This window comes from Echiichthys vipera, assembly GCF_963691815.1.
Source record: "Echiichthys vipera genome assembly, chromosome: 1".
Lineage (NCBI taxonomy): Eukaryota > Metazoa > Chordata > Actinopteri > Perciformes > Trachinidae > Echiichthys > Echiichthys vipera.
Genome location: NC_139826.1, coordinates 27,616,163 through 27,638,126, shown reverse-complemented (window position 1 = coordinate 27,638,126; position 21,964 = coordinate 27,616,163). Strand labels below are relative to the sequence as shown.

At 40.1% G+C, this 21,964-nt stretch overlaps 2 protein-coding genes across 5 annotated transcripts in view; both read left to right on the top strand.

The window, feature by feature from the left end:
• The window catches only part of LOC310948592 (LIM domain only protein 7-like), a 28,982-nt gene extending 7,018 nt beyond the window's left edge, over positions 1-21,964 (top strand). Inside the window, exons 7-30 of one of the 4 annotated variants that reach the window (XM_083915768.1) lie at positions 3,142-3,255; positions 3,329-3,479; positions 4,097-4,250; positions 7,455-7,514; positions 8,204-8,354; positions 8,861-9,000; positions 9,213-9,378; positions 9,533-10,168; positions 11,287-11,619; positions 12,860-12,974; positions 13,728-13,889; positions 14,666-14,841; positions 14,962-15,025; positions 16,523-16,548; positions 16,676-16,783; positions 16,907-16,996; positions 17,427-17,611; positions 17,870-17,914; positions 18,255-18,307; positions 18,395-18,566; positions 18,696-18,881; positions 18,995-19,103; positions 20,581-20,683; positions 21,115-21,964. In XM_083915768.1, the coding sequence (XP_083771894.1) occupies positions 3,142-3,255; positions 3,329-3,479; positions 4,097-4,250; positions 7,455-7,514; positions 8,204-8,354; positions 8,861-9,000; positions 9,213-9,378; positions 9,533-10,168; positions 11,287-11,619; positions 12,860-12,974; positions 13,728-13,889; positions 14,666-14,841; positions 14,962-15,025; positions 16,523-16,548; positions 16,676-16,783; positions 16,907-16,996; positions 17,427-17,611; positions 17,870-17,914; positions 18,255-18,307; positions 18,395-18,566; positions 18,696-18,881; positions 18,995-19,103; positions 20,581-20,683; positions 21,115-21,137 (3,522 nt within the window). In that variant the 3' untranslated portion in view covers positions 21,138-21,964. Of the gene's footprint in view, positions 1-3,141; positions 3,256-3,328; positions 3,480-4,096; positions 4,251-7,454; positions 7,515-8,203; positions 8,355-8,860; positions 9,001-9,212; positions 9,379-9,532; positions 10,169-11,286; positions 11,620-12,859; positions 12,975-13,727; positions 13,890-14,665; positions 14,842-14,961; positions 15,026-16,522; positions 16,549-16,675; positions 16,784-16,906; positions 16,997-17,426; positions 17,612-17,869; positions 17,915-18,254; positions 18,308-18,394; positions 18,567-18,695; positions 18,882-18,994; positions 19,104-20,580; positions 20,684-21,114 lie in introns of those variants that run through there. The other 3 variants (XM_083915771.1, XM_083915769.1, XM_083915770.1) reach the window with 3 other exon arrangements.
• Positions 4,879-6,985, top strand: LOC310948613 (LIM domain only protein 7-like). The gene is made up of 3 exons (XM_083915806.1): positions 4,879-4,980; positions 5,773-6,081; positions 6,543-6,985. Exons 1-3 carry the CDS (start codon positions 4,964-4,966, stop codon positions 6,655-6,657), a joined length of 441 nt encoding a protein of 146 aa, XP_083771932.1. The 5' UTR covers positions 4,879-4,963; the 3' UTR covers positions 6,658-6,985.

The following is a 21,964-nucleotide window of genomic DNA, read 5'->3' as shown; positions in this document are numbered from 1 at the left end:
CTTTGAACGTATTGACTCTGTCACTATAAAGCCAGTCTATAGCTCAAGATGTGTATCTGTAACTCTATTAAAGAGATATTTGGCTGATTTTTAAATCCAGTTCTATCATGGCAGTGTGTGCGGCTTCCCTCTGTGGACGGAGCTCCCAGCGGGTCGGAGCAGAGAGTGTGCTGTAGCTGTACTTCCATGTACATGAGAGAAGGCTAAATAGAAAACCTCAAGGGTACCAGACAGGTCTCTGCATGGAACCTTTTGGCTGCTAACAATCTGACAGCAAGCTGGGCAGAGGCATACTCTGACATTTCAGTGTCCGCAGAGAAGTCTGTCCTCAATCGTGTCTCAAATGTGAAAAAAGTCCCTGTGGGAGTCTCTTCCAGTGACAGGTGCAGGTGGTCATTCTTTCAGTGAAATACTTGGCCTGTAATGGTTTTAAAGTAATGGATAACTTATTTGAAAACCTAAATAAATAACTGAATACTTCCAAAATGAACATGTACGTAACTAGTTACAACAAAAAAGTAATCTGAGAAAACGGTTAGCCCAACACTGATCACTATAGATATAGATATAGATATATATATATATATATATATATATATATATATATATATATAGAGAGAGAGATATTTATATTATATTATATTACATGATGGTGACTACATGAGAGGGTCAGCAGTCAACATCCTATTTATCATCCCAGTTACCAGTGGCTGTAGCACACAGGCTCCAGCTCCTGGTGTTGAGGCCAAGCTCCCGCCGGCAGCAAGCATCAGGATGATGCTGTTCAAGGGGGTCGTTGTGTTGATTGAATTTGGGGCTCATTCTAATAATCAGGCATTAAACCTTAGATAGTCTGTGCCAAAAGTATTTTATCACTGTGCCTTAAACTTTAGCTTTACACTGGTCTCTCTCCCGACTGCAACAAATGTGTGTGTATTCCATATCGTGAGAGGCCCAGTATGTAAGTCTGTGTTTTTTTTTTTTGTTTGTTTTTTTGTGGGGAACATGTGAGTACTGTATGTGTACACGCTTGTGTGCACTGCTGGTATTTTACATGTTTCAAAGCTTATGAAGTTGTTTGTTTATCTGGGAAGCCTCATTTGAATCGCACAATAGCTGACTACTCAGACCCAGTAATGAGGCTGCTTGTCAGAGCACTCTTTCTTGTGAAATGGGTGTAACATTTTTCTTTGAATTAACCAATTGGGGTTAATTTACATCTATTGAAATCCAGTTTTCATGCAGATCTCCTACCAGATGCATACATGACTGAAGAGTTATTCTCACAGTAAATGTTAAAGTTGCATCATGGAAAAATGTTGACATGCAACTGTTTCACCCTAAACATTCAAATTAAGCAAGAAGCAGCATCTGTATTTGGAGGGATGTTTTATTAGCTTGTTTATTATTATTAGTTATTGATTTTTGGTTCATTTTACAGTTAATCTTGTTCCATAGAAGTGTCTACTGATGCCTTAATGCACAACACTTTTGTGAGTTGGGTCAGCGTTTAACAGGAATTGATGAGAATTAAGGGTCCCTAAATAATTAAAGATAAATAAAATCATGGGTGACAAATGACACCAGTAAATAGGATTAAGATGATGATGGTGACCTGTTATGTGCAGCGTAATGATTTCCTTGGCATGAGGTAGGTGGCAAGCTATTAAATAATAATAATGAACAACTGTATCTGCATGTTCTTCAGACATGCATAAGCCTTTAATGCTTGTTTAATCAGAGGTTGTATAAATGACGGAAACTAAAAACCAATTTTAGCTTCAATGATTCAAACAGGCGTAGATAGCCAACAGAATTGCCAATTGAAGGGAAAAAAAACTACATATGGAATAACAGTGGCTCTCTGTACATCTGAAAGCTACCCTTTTATTAGGTTGTTTTGTAATATTATGTTCTATTATTATTCTACAATGATGGCTAGATCTTGAAAATGTCTGGATCCAGTGAATGCCTTAACTTTACCGTTCAGGTAGCAGCTACAGACACTGAAGCATAGTGGCGAGTCCATACAGAGACATTTATTACCATTCTAAAGTCTTATCTTTTAAATCCAACTAGCATTTTCTATAAAATATGTATTCAAATCTCTCAAGGCCCTACATGGATCTTTCCAATATGTTAACTGCTCTATGCTGGCTTTAAGATATGGATCGAAAAATTCTTATACGTAGTCTTGGGGATAATCCCTTTTCAACACGGGCTGTGCCAGGGAGAGAGGCCATCCGTCGAAGCATAGCCCTCGCCTCAAGGCAGGTGAGAAATGGTGTCCAAATGCTTTGCTTGCTGAAATAACAAAGCACTAATTGCCAGGAAGAGGTCCACATTTCACATTTCTTAACTCACTGTTTTTACTCATGGTGTCAGGTGAGTGGAGAGTGACCAACAGCACTCGGTCCCATTGATGGTGTTTAAGTTGTCTTGTGAAGGGCATGACGTGCCTCACGTCACCAGTAGTTCTTGTGGCTGATACTGCGGTGAAAATGCATCATACACTGTGGTATAGAAAGGAAAAAAAGTTAGGAGTGTAATACTAAATTTAACATTTTTAGCTATGGTAGCAGGCTTCTGCTTTCTATACTGTCAGGCTTGGCGAATCTGATGCATCTGTCAGACCTCTGTACGACAGGAGGTGCTGCAAGACTACAGTGTCACATACAACAGCATTTTTACTTTGACTTTTGAAAAAATCAAAGTAAAATGTTTGGCTTTTTATTTTGTAGTTGTAGGGACAGGGAATCCAGTTAAGTTAAACTTCTCCTGTATATTTTTAGCAAAGTAAGTCACTGTCACCTTTTTCATTGATGTGTTAGGTCACATCATGTTACTATGTTACTGTATATAACAGTGTTTTTGTTTATGTTGGCATCAAGCCTAATCTGCCAGACTGTAAATCTACAAGTTATTAAACATTTAAGTCCCTGGTTGTGAGTTTGAGAATAGTTAGATTATGGTGGGCATTTCATGTTATACCTCAGCCACCCGTACGGTAGGACTTGAATAAGTGAGAAAACACAGGCAGGCTGTTAAAAGTCCCACTTGTAGTAAAACCTACAGTTTTAGCAGGGATGGAGAAGGAAGCTGTGTGCGGTCAGTTACGTGTCTTTGTCGACTCTTTCTCAGGTTCTCATCACAATCTACTGGTTGGGTCGCAAGGCTCACCAAGATGCATACTACAGTGGTCCTCAGCTGAACTTCAAGGCCTTTGAAGGGCTGTCAGGGCTGTCGATGTCCAATGTGAGTTGTTCTTCTGCGCTTACACACTTGTAGTCATTTATTTTTTGTTATTAACATTAACTGTGCCTTCTAGGCTCTAAATGAGGGCAGTAATATGTTTGTGAAAGAGGGCTGGTACCCACAGAGGAAGGAATATCGACGCATGGGACCAAGCTATAAGACGGCACATAGCATGGACAACATCGACTCTCTAGACTCCAGAGCCCTCTGCCCAAACAGTGAAGGTGTGTTTCTCTGTGCATTCTCCATAAACTCTCCCAGTCAATGACTTGTACATGGTTAACCATCCCCTTTTTAAAAATGGTTACTGTAAAGTTTATGCTCTGCAGTATGACTTTCTATTGTAAGGGCTCTTGAACCCTGCAGAGCAAACTGCTGTGCCAGCTTTTGCTCAACAGGAAGACATCATGTCCTATCCATAAACATTTTTCCCCCTGAGATTTACCTGATACTGTCATACAGTATTTATCAAAAGCCCATGACCCTTACCCATACAATAAGTGGATGATTCTATTCTCCAACCATGGATCAACATTACAACATTCTGATCTTCTTACTCAACCTGTCATTGGGCTGCAATCTTGGTCTCTGTGCACGTCAGTGATACATTGTGGCAAGTTCCACAGCATGGTGATAAAACAGTGCCTGAAGGCGAAATACTTGGCTGTGTAAAGACTCAGCCACCCACTTAAGGTTCTTTGTCATCTTCTGATATTAAGACTCTCTCTTTCATGCTTTCTTTGCTCAGTTAGGTTGTTTTTTGGTTGATTTTTAGCTTCTGTGTCCTTGTTCTCCAGACTTTCTTTTCTGTTGCTCATTTTCTACATGTTGCGGTCTCAAGGTTGTGGAAGTGACGCCGAAGCTGAGCAGGTTTTCAAGATGGAGACGACACATCCTTCAACACAGCAAAATAAGGGTTATATTCCACCACCAATCATACTGAGAAAACAAGGACAGGAGGGGAATGGAGGGGGCTGCACCAGTCCACTCGCCAGGTACAGCAAATGTGTCGATTACACAGGGAGTTCACTTACTGCCACTCACTCACTTATCCACAGCGGCTAAATAACTGTCTGCAGTTGCTTTTGTTATTGTTCATTTTACATTTAATTCCCTCATTAGATTTTAATGTTTTCCTTTCTGTGTTTATTTGTATTTGCAACTCTCCCTTTTGTGGAATTTCATCTTAAACATGGCATAGAAATTATATAATTTATTCCAGAGTGCAATCGTAACACAAAGTTTAAATAATATCATTATTATAATGACATGGATTGTTCTTGGTTGAAACTAATTTTGTAGCAAATTTCAAGGTTATCAAATCACTTGATGACTGATCTGCTTTCAGACAGTTTGAAGTTTCATTAATTAACTTTTTTTTTATCACTCTAAGCCTAATTCAATGATGGGGAGAGGCATGCATTCATGAACAGCCAGTCACCATAAATCACTTTCAAAACATTATAGAGTTGTAAAGGTTCAGTTCAAAGTTGGGTGTGATCCAAGAAAGGAGCCCTGTAGTAGGGGGTAGAAAGTATGGAAGGGGGCAGTGGCCCGTTGGCTTTGAGGCTGTTGTGTTCCCATCACCAGATGGTCTCTAGTTACTTTCATGTTTTTATGGTATTCAAACCTTGTATAATATCTGCTTTCTAATTGTAATGAGATCAGAACTACTGACTGGACCCTCATATTTGATTGATTGATATTCATGTTTTTGTTCGTTGGGTAGGTATTCTGATTTCTATTTTGTGTTTTGGTTCAAATAGGTTTTGTTTGTTTTTCGCTAAATGCAGTAATGCCTTAAAGTGCATAGATAGCACCTTGTTCAACCGAGTCGCTTAGGATTACAAACCTGCATAAAAGACAGCAAACCTTTTTTGGAAAATGTTTTTTTTTATTCACTAACCATACAACCAAAAATAGTGTATGATAACAGAATCTTAAAAATGACTGTCTTAAATTAAACCGAGAAACAAATGTTGCAGGGCTATGCCGTCCATCTCTGTTGAAAAACGGAGAAATCTCTGGCTTTTAGCCAGGGGAGCCCTACTAAACTGTGTGGCTGATTGATGTCTGATAAGTGCTTTTTACTTAGTCTTGATAAAAAATAAAAAAAAACGTAGCCCAAATTTCATTCACAAAAAAACACTGAGTATTTTTTGATGTTTTCAGTGTCTGTAGTTATCAAATCTTGCTCAACAAATGACAAAAGAAAAAAAAAATCAGATAATGCACAATGTTGTGCCTTGATGTGTTGTCTGTGCTTGGCTTGGCTCTGTTATTACTCAGCCACACTACCAACTACCCCGCTGCTTAGAAATTAAAAAAACATTACATAACCCCAACCTTATCTTCAAAAAACAGTGAATTCACTTCCATGCATCAATCCTCAGCCACACTTCTGCCTTTTAACATTTTTGGAGCAGGTCTGAGATCATTTATGTGATACTTGGTGCTACTATTTTATCCAAAGTGTCATCATAAACACAGATGTGGTTATATCGCTCTTTGCTGTAGCACTGAAGATGACCCTTTTTCTCCTCAACCGCCCCTCACTGTGTGTCCTCCTGAGTGTGCAACGAATGAAGAGCTTTTCCTGAGAGCTCTGTGTGAGGACGACTCTGAGGATGATTATACTGATGCAGACCCTGTTCTAGATGACTTGTATATCCGCCGAGTGCAGCAGACTCTTCACCAGACATCTAACAACGCCAACTATGACCGCTTCTTACCCCGATATTGGACACCTGAAGAGGAGACTCGTGTGCGCACGATCTACCTAGGATCCCGGAGGAGACCCTGGTATCGTAAAATGCAAGGCTTAAGGTCTGTTGGTTGTTTTTCGTGCAAGTGTGACAGATTTCATATCACAGCTTTCTATAAACTGATACAAGTTGAAGCTGAAGCTGCAGTTTAGTATGGTTGCTGTTTGATGTGCAAAGTTGTTGATGCATTGCTTGAACAGCAAGTAATCTTGGTAACTGTAAAGAAGCAAAAAGCATTACATGGCTGGAGTATGACTTAATTGTGCCTCCGTTGGTGTAATCTAATGTAAAACTTATAAAATATAACTTTTTTTTGGAGCTAAAATAACCTGCTGTGTAACATGTGTGTATGTCTTTTTGGCTATAGCTAAATCCAGCTTAACTAAACCAGCAAACTAAAGCCTAGTTTGCTAGGTACATGTGAATAGCTAGCTCTACTGTGTGTGCGCGTGCGTCTGCGTGTGTGTGTGTGTTTGTGTGATCATTTCATGCATCTTTTCTTCCTTTTTTCTTTAATTGCAGCCATAAAGCTTTGGGTTCCTCTGAGGAAGTGTTTGACTTCATGTCCTGGCTTGTCGCATCTGCTACAGTACAAAACATCACTGAGACCTCGGGAGAGCCGCAAAACCATTTCTAAAAAAACTGTCCCAAGCCTGAACATTCACTACTGTCCTGAGCACCTACACACACTGCACGAACTGTTCATACCAAAGTGGCAAAAGTGCACCTGTTATTTTTGCATTTGCAAATCTCTAATCAATCAGCAAACTACTTTGATATGCAAATTTTGCCCTGTTTATCAAGTAGATTTTTGTGAAGTTATCAGGAAAAGTAAATGTGCTTTGAATTTGTGCTGTTACTGATTAATGTTTTCCTACTGCATGGTAAATTATCTGGCATTTACTCCGGCACCTTTTTATTTAATGGTGCTTAGGATGTGGGACTTTTAGCAGCATCATGCTGAATGACTCATTAGTTCATAATGGTTGAACAGATGACTCTTGTGTCATGTCATACTTTGATAGCCATAACAGAATCATGTTATTTATAACACCTTTTCTGCCAGCGCTCATGTTTTCCATTTTACATTGTGTGAATATGGCTTTGGTGTTGGAAACTGAATTGGGTTAAAGTGAAATATTGTGCATTAAACACATTCTTTGTGCAAAGATCTTCTGTGTTTAGTGAGTTTGTAATACAGCTGTGGGACTGAAGCTATTTGTGTTGTATCCATCTAATAACATTGCATTTTTGTAAGTAATCTATTTAATGTCTCTTCTCTATATAATGTTTTTGTTTGTTTTTTTTAACTTCAATTAAGCCCGTTGTCATGCCTGTACTTTTGTTACTGTGCTGTTGGTTACTTTTGTCAAAACCAGGTGCCATCATATTTAGATGAATAATGGCGTTCATCAGTCTTTGTGTGTTCTGTAGAACCTATCAAATCCAGGTCAGATCTGAGAGACCAGCTCAGGTCAACCCTGGCTGGATTTGGTGAGTCGTAAAGTGTCTGAGTCCGCTTTGACTAAAAGTGCTTTGCTGCTGCTTCATCTGGGTGTGGTTTTGTTTGTATTCAGCTCACCTACAAAGCCAATTATGCTGCAAACATAATTTGCCTTTTCATAAAGATGTAGCACTTGTTATATCTCCCACTATTAATTTTCTGGGCAGATATCGGACAGTAGAATTTGACAAACTGCAAGATTGTTTGTGATCACAGTTCCTCCCATCACATTGTCATAGTTTTGATATACCAACTGCTAAATGCTGCTGTAAGTTTTTTGAATATCACATTTGACATCCCCTGTTGCCCACAGCAGTGCTATTTCTTGCTACAAGTCATGGCTGCTGTGTTATCCAGACAGCAACATCTGTTGCCATTATACTGCTACGTTACTTGACTTGCATGCAACTCTCCTTCTCACACTTTGCTAAGGATTCTTTTGTTTGGATGCAGAATGTGTCATATTGCAGCTGTTAATGCTGTGTCTGTGCGTGTGGACATTGAGCAAATACAGAAAGCAGTTGTCAGTGGATAATGGCATGTTTGTGCTGCATTGCAATTCAACTGTTCATGCTTGTGTTGCTACATGGCATTGCTGCAGTGTAAAAAATGTATTTTGCTTACTCTGTATATCCATTATTTATTTCACTGTCCTCCCCCTTTTGTTTGTCTGAACCAGGAGCAAATCACTCAGTGATATCCCCATGGTCTACCCTGTGCGTAAAGCTCCTGAAGGGAACACCATCTATGATATGGACCAAGACACAGACATGGCAACGATTTGGAAGAGTAGCATCGCTGCCAAGGACTGTGAAGCTCAGTGGCACGATGTAAGTCATAGTGAGCTTGTTTGGTCAAGACTTTCTATTTAGTAGTCGTAGTGTGATATGCTCGAAAGCTTCCTATGGCAGTTGAAGTTTGTCCTGTAGAAATCCCAATTTTTACAGGACTTCTTCCATATTTAACAATTGGGTTTATTGTTTATCTTGATAATGGCATTTAAGTGAAATAGTTCTGAAAGTTCTACAATTCCAAAACAATTTCAGTGACTGAAGAAGATTGTGTAATATGATTGAAAGCCCAAGAACAGCTACCAAATAGGCCTTGTGGTAAGAGTTGGTAACACTGAGTCTGAATATCATTCCACTAAATCCCCTTTGAATTCTTCCCATGATCTAGAATGTAGTTTGAAATTCAATCTCAACCAAATGGATGTTTATTTATAACCTGGTTTTAGGAAAATGTCTTTTGAGCCTTTTTAAATATTAATAATGACATTAGATTGTAGCTATACACATGCAAGCAACAGTGTTATCTGGTTGTGCCTTTGTTTCAGGACTTGACCAAGTGGAAGAATCGTCGCAAGTCTGACCTCCGCAGAAAATCGCAAGACAGAGAGCATGTCATTAACCAGATGGCCAATGGGGCTGTGACCAAATTTGAGAAAAAGGAAGCACAAGGCGGTCTGCTAAAGAGGTACACTCATGCTACAAATGTAAAGGGAAATCTAAAGCTTACACTCCAAGGCCCTGTTGCTGCGATTAATTTATTTTAAGTGTGTATTAAAAACTGCTGACCTCACTTGATAACTGTTCAGCATGCCACAGTGAACTCATGTAATATGACCTCCATCTTTTCGGCTTCCTTTATTACATTGGCTCCTCTTATCTTACATGCCAATTCCCCAGGGACCAGCAGTCCCCACGCAGGCATAACCCTGCCCCTCGTCCTTACTCCACCTCTCCTCCAGGAAAATCATCAAGCTCTGATCTCCGTCCACGTACTCGGGCTCTGCTGGCCCGCGGCTACGCCACAGAGGCATCTTTAAGCCCCCGTAACTCAGCCCACACTCAGGTAGGTTTACGCTTATGTTCCATTTTACCCCATGACCTTAATGAATGTTCCTGGTTGTGTTTGTTTTAGTTTAATTGTGGTGAAAAATCAAAAAACAGAAAAGTTTCATGTACCATGGCAAATCTACAGCTATTATTGACTTATTTATCTTCAGAGACCATCAGTTGGAGCCATGCCTGCCTCTGATGTAAACATCCTGGGAGAGGACACCCACTTTCCCTCTTTGGCTTCAGATGGAGCAAGAGTTACCACCCCTTCTCTGGACTACCCTTACAGCTCCCAGACGCAGGTCAAAGCGCAGGGAAGTCCAGTTCCTATCCAGCCCACGTCTGAAGTGGGCCAGCTAGTTTTTAGAAACCAAATCTCCACTCTGATCACAACTATAGGGCCAAACGTGACCACCAAGACAACCAACACCAGGCATCCTCCTGAATCCATGTTCAGTCACAAGGAACTTCCATTCTGTGTTGATTCAAAAGTTCCCACTTTTTGCCCTGATGCTGTTAATCAGGCAGGAGTCGACGCTCTGGAGGACCTGCCCCACCAGAACCACATTTCCCAGGAAGAGAGCCAGAAAACATATTGGGAACCAGCTGGGGAACAAGGCAGAGGCCAGCAGGCTGAAGGAGTCAAGAAGTACTTGTCCAGAACTACGTCGTGGTCCGGCTCAGCCAGCCTTCCACGTGGTTACCGGAGGTCTGAGGGCTCATCTCGTCTGTCCTCAGCAATCACAGCCAGACCCTTTGGGGCCAAGCAGTCCAGGTTGTCTTCACTGCCGAGGCTGTGCAGCGTGAGTTCAGTGGTTAATACAGCTGTAGAACTGTTGCTCTTTGAATGTATTGAAGCTTAACCAAATAGTTTCCACACAGTAAGTCGCCATCAGGTGACTTTATACAAAATCCATGAAAGACAATCCTTTAAAAACAGGTCACAGACATGTATTTCCTGAAACAGTTGGGCACTGTAGTTTTTAGCAAACAAGTGTTCAAATGGGAGTTACCTTTTTATATTACATTACTTTTGCACACTCACAAGTATATGTCACTGTAAGTGGTATCAACTCAAAAACTCCCATAGTCATCGTTACCTGGTGCAGCTTTTTGTGTTTTAACAATAGAGCTCTATGTTGCATTTTATTATGTTAATGATGATAATAAAATAACACAAAGTAGTTTAGTGTTAACTGCTTGGCATACAAGTAAGTGTACATAAAGTATTGTTAACCATTTATTTTTTTTACTGCAGTCCTCCCCCTCTATCAGCCCAGATAAACATGGAGCACTCTGTCTAATGGATTTTGTCACCAACACTATCATTTTTCAACAGCCAATCTCCACGATTCATTCAGGCTTTACATCCTAATTTTGAAGCCAATACGCTCTCACAATGCTGGTGATTACGGTGATGAATATGGTGGTGGGACGAAGAAGATGGGTCCATGTCTCTCTCAGTGAAAATTGAAATTGGTGTTGGAGCTTTTAAAGTCAAAGGACCTGCCACCTGCTGATGTTTTATAGTCTGGAGGGCTCTAATTGTCTCTTAACTCAAGTTAGTTCTCAGAAGGGTACATGGGGATTAGTTTAGTCAGCTAAATTGCCTCACGCTAGTTAATGTAATGAGAGCATTTCCTCTGTGTGTGTTTCGGGGGGCATTTACATGTGTGTACTATACAGTGTGTGAGGCAGCTTGTGTTACCTTTTGTTTACTTGGATCGACCTCATTAATAATAGAAAGGCTGCTCCACCATTGTGAACAGGGGCAACTAACTACACGATTGCACATTTTTATTTTCACACAAATCTGTTGATTGTAGAGACATTCAGTACCGACTATCCTGTATGAGCACAGCCACATGTCAATGTATCTGCACTGTCCTTCTGAGCACATCTTCCTTTTGTTAATCTGCAGGTAGACAACAAACAGGGTCTGCTGAAAAGTGAGGAAGAGGAATCTCTTTCTCCAGCCACCAGATCTTCACTTAAAAGACAGACCGCCACCACATATCTAACGGGTCAGCAACAGGCTTCAATCAGACAGAAGAAGGTTAACCAGAGTGGTGCAGAGCAGCCGGAGGTGGCGAGGGGTGCCGCTCTCTCCAGCCAGACCTCCTTCCAGACTAATGGCTACCACCATCAGCCCTACACCCACACCGAGCTACAACTGCAGCCATATTCAAACCTGCAGACCCAACACATCAAAACCTTGACTCTCACATCTAATGCAAGCATTGACCTCCCAAAGGTATGTTGTCACAACATTCTTACTATAAGTGTATATTGATGCAACTTGTAATGTTTGAATCTAGGCTTTAATTATGTCAGATCGACCTGTACTCTTTCATAGTCAGGGCTTATCAAATCAATTTCATCTGTCGGTCAGTGGAGGTGCCTGACAGAAAAACTGAATGATTCATAGTTGGATTAGAAGAACGCCGGCAAATGGATGGAAAAATAATCGTTTTTCTAAGTATTTTTAGGTGTTTTTTTTACGTGGAGCAATATAAGGCACTGATCAGTATCTGCTGATATTTATTGTGACTTAATAAAAGACCAATTGTAAATATTTCCTGGCAAATAAAAAAACGCTTTCGGTTTTCACTGCCTGAGATGTCAGATGATCAGAGAAGAAAGAGCTATTTGGAGTTTTTATTAATGGTTGCTCTTATTGAAATAGTGTACTTTTTATGAAACGACTAACTAGCGTAGACAGACATTATTTTATAAATTTGAGATGCTCAGATACTGATATTGGGGACAATCTATTTAATTCTATGTTTACATACTTTATACATTATATACTGGAATTTTAATTCCTGTTGAGTTTTGAATATTTTTCACCAAGTTGCTGGCTCACAATTTATTTTAGTAATCAATAACAATTTTGTACATTTATATTTATTGATTTATTTGTTACATTTTGTTTTACAATTTTGACGAAGCAATGTGTAAGAGACTGATGTTCCCTTACACATAAAATAATTATCGTCTCTTACAGTAAAGGGCCGCTTGGCACCTAAATTTTGGTTTAAATAAATTGTGAGTTGTTTGTCAACAGCAGTGTGCAGGATTGTCTTCATTCATTCAGCTTTATGGTTCAACACCAGTATGCCTACACCCAGGAATTCTGCTTATGAAAACGTGTTTGTGTGCAGGGCTGTTGAACTGTATTGGCCCTGAACGTCTTGATTAAATAAAAAAAAAAAAGCTATTTTTGATGCAATTTGTTTTTCATAGTCTGCCCTCCTAACTTGAGCACAAGGGTTGAAGAAATACCTTCAAGTTAATGCAAACCTTATAAACTTCACAAAAATGCCATTTGTTGCAGGGCTGCTGTGACGATTGCACTACATTGTGCATAATAAACTGGTACTGTGTATCCCTTACTATGTTTGTGTTACAGCAGACCTCTGAAGGATCCAGTCTCAACAGGAAGCACAGACATTGGATCACTGGGTGTCATCTTTTCTGTGTGTGTGTTTCAGGTGGATCACAGTGATATGAGAGTGAGCCTTACTCTCAAACCCAACAGTAGACCAGACTTTGGTTTCCAGACTCACTGGGACTCCACAGGGGCGAGAGTCAAATTCATTCAACCTGGTAAGACTTTCGCTACATTTCTCTCTGGCTTGTGGAACATTTTTGATCACTAAAATCACATTTATGTTTAGGCTGACATGGGTTTTTGCTTTGAACAGTGTATTGTGTCATTTTAGTGACAGGCATGGCAGTGCCGCATTGTTGCCTCAATGTTGTTTCTTTGCTTCTCTGAGAGGAAATGTGTTATAACATCCTACACTGCCAAAAAAAAAAACAGTAATTCATGACACTGACAGGTCTCAGCACAGAGCATAGACAATTTGTCATGATCGAAACGTTGAAATTATGTTACTGAGGCAGTTTGTTGCGAGCTAAGGCAAAGCAGCTTCTCGTGTGGGTGGAAAATAAGTCTCTTTTTAATGCTCAAAGACAAATGTCTTTATAGATTTCGACTACCCAAACAAATTAGAATAACAGCATGCATGAACAGTGAAATGGGATGTTAATGTTTGTTTTGTGCGCATTTACTTTGCATACATACAAGAACAAAACAACCTACAACATGTAGCCAGTGATTTTAAAACTCAACCATGAATATTTCATTAGAAGCGAGTGAGGTGTCACTTACTCGCTGCAATGTAGTTTTGGCTTACTGGCATGGCTATTTTCAGCTTGGAACAGCAACCTTGTCCTGAATACTCCAGCTCAGTCTGTGCTAAACATCATTTCTGAAGCTTTTTTTTTTTTTTTTTTTAAATGATTCACTGTCCTCATCATTCTTCATTTCCCTGACGCTTGTCCCTCCCTCCTCAGGCAGTCCAGCGGAGCTTTGCCAGCTGTGTGTGGATGATGAGATTGTGGCTGTTAATGGAGTTGCGGTAGCACACATGAACTACAACCAGTGGAAGGATAAAATGACATCTTCCCTGCAAACCGGCAGTCTGACCATGGACATTCGGCGCTATGGCAACAAGGGTAAGATAATGACCCTGAAAAGAGAACGTCTTAGTTATGGATTTACCACATCCTTTCTGATCATTTAAAGGTCCCATATCATAAAAAGTGATATCTCCATGTCTGTTTTTGTTTTAAATCAGGCGGAGATGCTATATAAATACTGTGAAAGTATCAAAACGTTCATTCGGACAGAGAAATGCACACAGACCATATTTAGAAACCCTATTGGTTAGTCTGTTCCAACAATCACCAAATCTGGTTTGGTCAAAATAAACCCTTAAATCACTGAATTACATAAAAAAAAAATGAGAAAAAATTCTGACTCCACCGCTGTTTTTAGTATGCCGCTGACTTAATGTCATCCCTACTTTTTGCAGTAGCCACTTTCTCAGCTGGCTGTTCCACCAGTAGAGACTGACCTCTGGTGGTGCCTTTCTGTGCACTACATCACCCTCAGTGTTATAGAAAATACCCTGGTATACTGTGATACCGCTAAAGCCCAGTGGAAAGTACTGTTAGTCATTCTCCCGCTGCAATGACGGTACAAGGACGCCAAGAGTGCAGGTGACCAGGCAACACTGGCCAATCAGAGCAAGTTGTGCTTTTTCCTGAGGGGGGATCTTAAAGAGACAGAGGGTGAATAGAGAGGTTTTTTTTTCCTTAACGTTACATGCTGGAAGAATCCTAAAATACAAGAACCTGAAAATGAGTATAATATGGGACCTTTAATCTCAAACTTCTAGCCAGTGGTAACAATCAGTGTGGCTTTAGTTCTGATGGCTGGTTTTCATTAGATTGGAGCACCAGTGAGGGGGATCATCACAACAAGCCAGGCATGAGCAGGATGACCCTCAATCTGACTGCCGCAGCGCCCGTTCTCATAGGTTGCCCTGATCACCATGCCAACAGTGGTGCCTCTGCAGAAACCACAGTCAGGACAGTGTCCACCTTCAATGGGCAGACAGATAATGTGAGCAATTTTAGCCATTTAACATTTCAAATCAAACATGGATGCAAAAATATATGACAGTGATGCAGCTTAATAAGTGGTTCTCATCTGGTGAATATTGGTGTTCTTTCACCTGCCCAGGTTTTACAAGGTAAAGTCATGCATGGAGAGCTTGCTGATAACCACAGGACAGCCAGAAGTACAGGTAATAACAGGAATAAAGTCTGTAATAGCACTTGACATACATAAGAATAACAATAAGATTTCATATCAAAATATTCATCCTTCCTCTTCATGTAGAATATAATGATATTAGTAGGAAAAATCAGAAAAGGAGGGCAGAATTTTTCAAACAGAAAGGTAAAGTTCCAGTGTGAACCCTGTCTGTAGCAGCTTTGGTGGCCGGTGCTTTGCTTTGTTACTTGTTGCAAATTAAGGATTTTCAGAAGAGAGCTGCTGATTTAAAAGAGGATGCACAGTTATTAAATTATACCTTTTCCTATTCTACCGCCATAATAACATTGGTCTAGTACTTAACAGTATTTAATCAGAGTAGCCTTATTACGAACTAACTATTAAAGATCAAGCATTGCTATAAATTAATGTTTATTATATGTCTTCATCCAAAACCTTTTTAATGTTTTTTGCTGCCTATCTTGGCTTTACCTCACAACCACAGAGCTGACTGCACTGAGCATCATACAGTGATGTGGTTTGCAACAGATGCTTCTTTTACTGATGTTCTTTGAGTTAATAGGTTGTGTGCTTTAATTAGGGACTTCCTCATTCTTTTGCACAATGACTGATTTGTAATGCTGTCCTTTTGTGGTTGTTAATGAATCTGATGTTTGTCCCACTACAATGGCTTCTCTCTTCAGGCTCGGCAGGGTTCAGCTCATGGGTTTACTTGTGTGGTAAATGTTGGCAGTGTGTGGTGTTTTTGGAATGAACAAAGCAGATTTGTGCTGTCATGCAGCGTGTGAATATCTTAATTTACTATGGCATGCATAACTCTTTTATTTTCAGTATTTGTGCACAGTATCTTTAGGCTTGGGACGCGTTAGCAGATTAGTGTGCGGATTTAGATCTTATCTTTGGTCTACAGTAGTTTGGAAAAAGCTTTTTAGCTATGTAGACCTCTTATGCCACACGTAAACCATCTGATGTGTGACAGTTATGATCAGATATTTGAGCCAGTCCTGCATAACTGAGCTCATTTTGTCCAACATATTTGTTTTTCGGTTTTCAGTGAACATTGCTGGCTGTATACTAAACTCCCATTTACTATAAAGTGTCCCGTTACCTACAGAGTCTACATTCCTAAGCAGAATCTGTTTAGATAGAGATTAATACAAACTGTACAGTGCGAGTTGATCCTGTTTCTGGCTACAACTATACCCAGGGTTTTGTGCTACTGTAGGAAGAGGCTGCAAAACAATTGTTACATTGGGGGGGGTCAGCAGGATAAACAAAGTGTTCTTCGTTATCAAGTGCAAAACCAAGCAAAGATGCACAAAAGGAGAAAATGCATAATCCATTGTGTGATCAATTGCATTTTAAAATGCTTTGGATTCTCAGTCTTCTGATGTGTCCCCAGCTTTTGTGTAGTGCGTGTGACCTATGTGACATTACACACAGCTCTATCATCTTAAGGAGCTGCCATATTGTGTTATCTCTGCTTACCTGTTTTTTTCTCACACAGGAGGCTCAGAATCTGCAATATCTGATGTGAGTTACCACAGCGGTTGATGAAAGGATGTTTGTATGAATGTTCAAACATTGTGTATGTGTGCGTGTCAAGAGTGTGCAGCACTGTGATCATGTTTGAGCCTTCAGTCTGTTTGTGCATCACTAGCTCCAGGTCCCATCTCTCAGCCCCTCCTCATCCAGCTGGTCATGGGACCACGAGGAGGATCGAAGGCGCCAGGAGAAGTGGCAGGAAGAGCAGGAGCGCCTCCTACAGGTGAGGACTCTTTTTTTATTTATTTATTTTTTTTATTTTTTTTCCCCTCAACACACAACTGCACAGCACACTCCTCCTTAATTTGATCTAAACATACACATGTGTGTGTTGCTGTTACTTCAGAAGCAATACCAGCGGGATCAGGAGAGGCTTGAATCGGAGTGGCGGAGAGCACAACAAGATGCAAAGGTGGAGTTTTGCAGGAAGTCAGAGGTAATGGTCAGTGGTCGTCCGATAGCATTTCTAGTTATAACCAAGTATCATAAAACACATCAGATTTTCCGCTGTGAAGTCAACATTGAAAAAATGTACCCCATGTAAGTGCATCAAGACTGTGACCCAAGACAGTACAACTTATAAAAGATCCTAAGATTTGATGTTTTCCTCAACATTGTGACCGGGTTGGTATTTTTAATAAGCAGCTGTGACGTGTGATTACTGTGCTGACAGAAACCGGTCCAATCTGCTACACCTCATCTTTACTGCTGATTAGATTCACATTTTCTAGCTTATGCTTTCCTTTTTTAATACAGTTGTAGGATTTCCATAGGATTCATCCCTGGTCTACGTTAAATTTCAGTGTTTGACACTTTTTTCATAGAATTTCTTATCTCTTTTATTTTTTATTTTAATGCACTTGAAGCATTACACACTTGAGATGATCAATGGTGATGAGAGCTTTGCCAGCACCCAGCTCCATGTGAATGGAATGACAAACAAAGCCAGAGAAGAGCAGCGCCCTGACCGAGATGAACTGAAAGAAGCAGGATCCAAACCTCCAAATAATACACAAGGAGAACAGCATAACAAGATTTCTGAATATGCCTGGTAAATCAACTTTTCTCCCTCTTGTTTCAAGGTCACAACATTGTCAGCTCGCTTCAACCCTCACTGAGTCTGACAGTGTTATATGCATGTGCAATCACTCTAGGTTTGAGTAACTGTATTTGGCTTTTTTTTTTCAACATGACTTGTTTTTTTATTTTTTTTAACCTAACTTGATATGATCTTCTGCGGCTGTTGCCATATCTGCTGTGCTTCCTTCTGCTCTTGCTGGGCCTTAATGCTTTTTATGCTATACCTCAGGGCTGAGGACTCCTGTGGCTTTGCTCAGCTGTCTCCCGCACACAGGTCAGAACATGATTAGCTCACTATGACTTGGGACTCGTTACCCGTATAATAGCTCTTAATGTTTAGCTTTGGGCAGAAAAGGTCCTAGTGTAATATCTCTGCAAACACAGTAATTGTTTCGTTCTAACATCATTTATATGATGCATGATGATTGGCTTTAGTTAGTTGGGTATTATTTACAACTGCTTTTACCTCTTATTGAAGGATAATCCTTCTTAAAGCCAACACGTATCCAACTGGTTTGGTGCAGAACCTAAAAGCCTTTTTTTTTTCTGAAAAAAAATCTTATTAAAGAAGTAATGTTTTGTAGAATAATGTGATGTTTTTTTTCCCTCCATAGGGCAAAGTCCTTGTCGACTCCAGCATTAGCTGGCCCCCACAAACAGACAGGAGGTCAGTCCACCCTCTCTGTTATAATATATTATTCCCCTCTGTTCTGGCCATGGACTACACTTACCCCCCAAACTTTGATTGGTCCAGGTGATGAGAGGAAAAGAAAAGGACAGTCTGTGTCTAAGGCTGAGAAAGACAGGCAGCAGATTTTGGAGGAGATGAAGAAAAGGACTCAGCTTCTGACAGACAACAGCTGGATACGTCAGCGTACCAGCAGCTTATACAAGGAGCCAGTCTATGTCGGGGTTCCTTTGAAGAGGTGGGTGTATTTGGACTCTACTTTACTGCACTTTTAGACAGCTGTTTGTTTCACATCCTTTGGTTATGACATTTCCTCTATCTTAACCCTCTTACTAATGTTTTCTGAACTGTGACCTCTGCTCTGCAGGTATGAGTCTCTGGACGACCTGGATACTTTGCGTCAATACCCACACTCAGCCACTGCATTCAGTTACCCTCGTCCACACTCAGCTGCTCCAGGTTACTGTGCCCCAAGTAGGAACTCCTCCTCCCGCTACAGCACCGGATCACTGTTATCCCAAAGACACACATTCGACTCCTCGCATCATGGCAGGTACGTAGTTTATCCGAATACAGAGCCTGTCTCTCTAGTGCATGTTGTAGTGTGTTGTTTTCTGCATGATATCATTCATTTTGGTCTGACATTGTTGACATGTGCTGAACCAGGATGGTCAGTGGCAGGAGGACTTGCTGTGTGTGTGAGCGTGTCCTGGGTAGCGGGGCAGCCATGGTCATAGAGGCACTTAGTCTCTGCTTCCACCTCGCCTGTTTCCAGGTGAGAGGTCATGACCTTGGTTAAGGTGCTGTTACAGTAGCTTCAATCCCTGCACAATACATATTACACTACCAGACTGAAAGCCACAGCCTCCACTTCCACTTGTTCTTATTGTCCATTTTCATTTAGAAATAGAATAGAAACACCTGAATGGAAACGTCAGAAATCCAAGTCCAAAATATAAAAGAAAGGACAAGTTTTTACACACGGCTGAGGTGGAAAAGTTTGAGTATCGATTAAGAACAAAATGCGACAGGGCAACGGACACAGCCAATAAATCTTGTCTAAATGAAGCATGCCACAAATTTTAAATTCAAAGTATATGATTTAAACAAAACAAAGAGAATAACATTTGTACATACATAATAACAGATCAAACCTTTTTTTAGTGTGTGATCTTGTTGCAGCTTTTTTTTTTCTGTAGTGTAGTAGCAGCTGGAGAGTTAGTGCCACCAGATTTTAAGGGAGCGGTACTTGAAATACTGAGAGAGGGGGAAAAAAGGGGTTGGGGGCATTGCCTCCACACGGTTCTCACCCCTGGACAGTATATGACAACGAACAAAGAGGGAAGCTCAGGAGAGTAACTTCAGTCTCTGCTCAGGACGTCATTATTCCAATATATTTTTACATAGAAAATATTTGCTCCCTGCTATATTAATGCCCTCAGTGTTGAGTACTGTGCCTTTAAGCTTGATGGTCCTGATTCTTGATATTCATACAACAGTAGTGAATGTATTCATGTATTATTTAGCTGATTTTTCTTAAAATTTGGCTAAATTTGCACTACAGTTGGATGGGAACTTGACTGGAGCTCACTTACACCCACGATCCTTCTGCCAAAAATGTATTACCACCGTCAAACATGTGAAATTACATCCTGTTTTGGTGCTTATTATAGGAGAATGTAATAAGACCGAAGACTGTGACTGCACCTTTAGCGAGGTCAGCTGGAGTCTCATATCAATCACAATCAGATCAGCTTAATAGGCACCTGCTTGCAGGAGCATTTCTGTTACCTTTTCTATTCCTTGGATCTTTCCTGACCAGTCTGTGTAAGGTATCTGGCCTGGTGGTCATGTCTGGTGGGGTAGACCTGTGATATTTCTCTGTCTGTCTCTAGTTTTGTTTTTACATGGGATTGGTTTAGTGGAAAAAGGAAGCCTGTTTGTCCTGCTTCACTTTTAGATGGTTATTGTGAAAATCTTACTGGCAGAGAACCCCCAGCTTTAGTTGACCTATGTTCATTAGCATGTAGGTGTAAAAGTCGATTCACTTTTACTCCTCACTGCTCCATACAAGTTACAGACGCACATAGCACTCACAGAATATGTAATATATGTAATTTTATGCAGAAACAAAGTTTAGTTGTTCTGTGCTTGGATGGTGGACAATCTGTTGAACTGATTAAGACCAAAAAGGCCCACATTACTGGTCAGCTGGATTTCAATTGTTTTCTTACCTCTCCGTCCTCCTTAAGTGTGTGGGCTGCCACCGACATCTCGGAGGAACAGAGACCGGAGTCCAGATTCGAATCCGAAACAGGAAGCCCCACTGTGAGCCTTGCTATTTCCAACTTAAGTGTGAGTATTGGTCTTTGTGAGACAATTACTTCAGTAGATTCTCTCAAACATATCACACCTCGCAGTTACTGTACCTAATGTCAATAGCCTTCCCACATAGTTGTTTTTTTTCCCATTTTGAATCAATACAATTGTTCTTCTATGGATAATTTTATTGCTGTGAAAAACAGAAATAAATCCTAATCACGAACTTAAATAACATGCATTTGATTTGCTTGTAAGGTAAAAAATCAAACTGTATTTTATTTTTTTCCAAATCTTCAAGTACACAAGAAAAGGCATTACAGTGGTACAGTGTGTCTGCTTTAAAGTGAAAAGAATGGAGACAAAAACACGAATCCCGCCATCCCTCCCAACAACCCATGTCAGACACGGTCACAATAACCCAAACTTTATTACTATTATTAACTTTAACATTGTTAACATTTTAGCCGCTGGTGCCCCCGCCATGTGACCAACATGCTGTACTCCAGTTCACTGAGCAAGTAGCCAAATCCCTGGAAACTCCTGTTGGATAAAACTACAAAAACACAGAGGAAACATCGCACATAGCCAAGCCACGACTTTTGTATCAGCAGTAATTACTGGTAAAACGGCTCTCAACCATCTGTGGATCCCCACACAAAGTAGACTCTTAATGTCTGTTTTTTTAATCAAATATGATTAATATGGTACTTGGCGTGTCTGTCCTTTTTTCTGCTAATTTTGTTTCCAAGAAAATGTAGATTTAATATATAAAAATAAAGTAATGATGGGAATTATTAGTGTTTGATTAATGCTTCTGTTTTCATGTTAGTGTTATTTGTCATATTCTTCTGTTATATTTGTCCAAAAATGAATTATCAGAGATATTTCTTGTTAAAGTAGCCCATGTGTTTTAGTTTGCACTTTCTGTTCTGTTGTAATCTCACAAAGTGCACTCTGGGATAAATCAGTGGTGAATACGCATGTATATTTCTCACAGAATCATGGCTATCTCAACCGAAATGTTAATTAAATAAAGTGCACTGAACATAAAATATGACTTTTATTTGGTATTCCTTTGTGCACCACATGGTGGCATCATTGGTCTCCATAGTATCAGTGTGATTTGAAGTGTCATTTGAAGATGCCCAAATTAGTCAGCAGTCTTAATCAATGTTTAGTTCTGTGCTTGTTTACTAGGTATGGGTGAGGAACTGCAAGCAAACTTGTTAAGTTGATCTGTTTTCTTTGATGTGTATCAGGTTAAATAGAAAAATTGAATATCATGATTATTAATTCTGTTGTGTGCCACCAATC

Coding starts and splice junctions, on each gene's coding strand:
- LOC310948613 (XM_083915806.1), top strand. Junction 6,082..6,542: donor CGTAAAATGCAAGGCTTAAG/GTCTGTTGGTTG, acceptor CTTTAATTGCAG/CCATAAAGCTTTGGGTTCCT.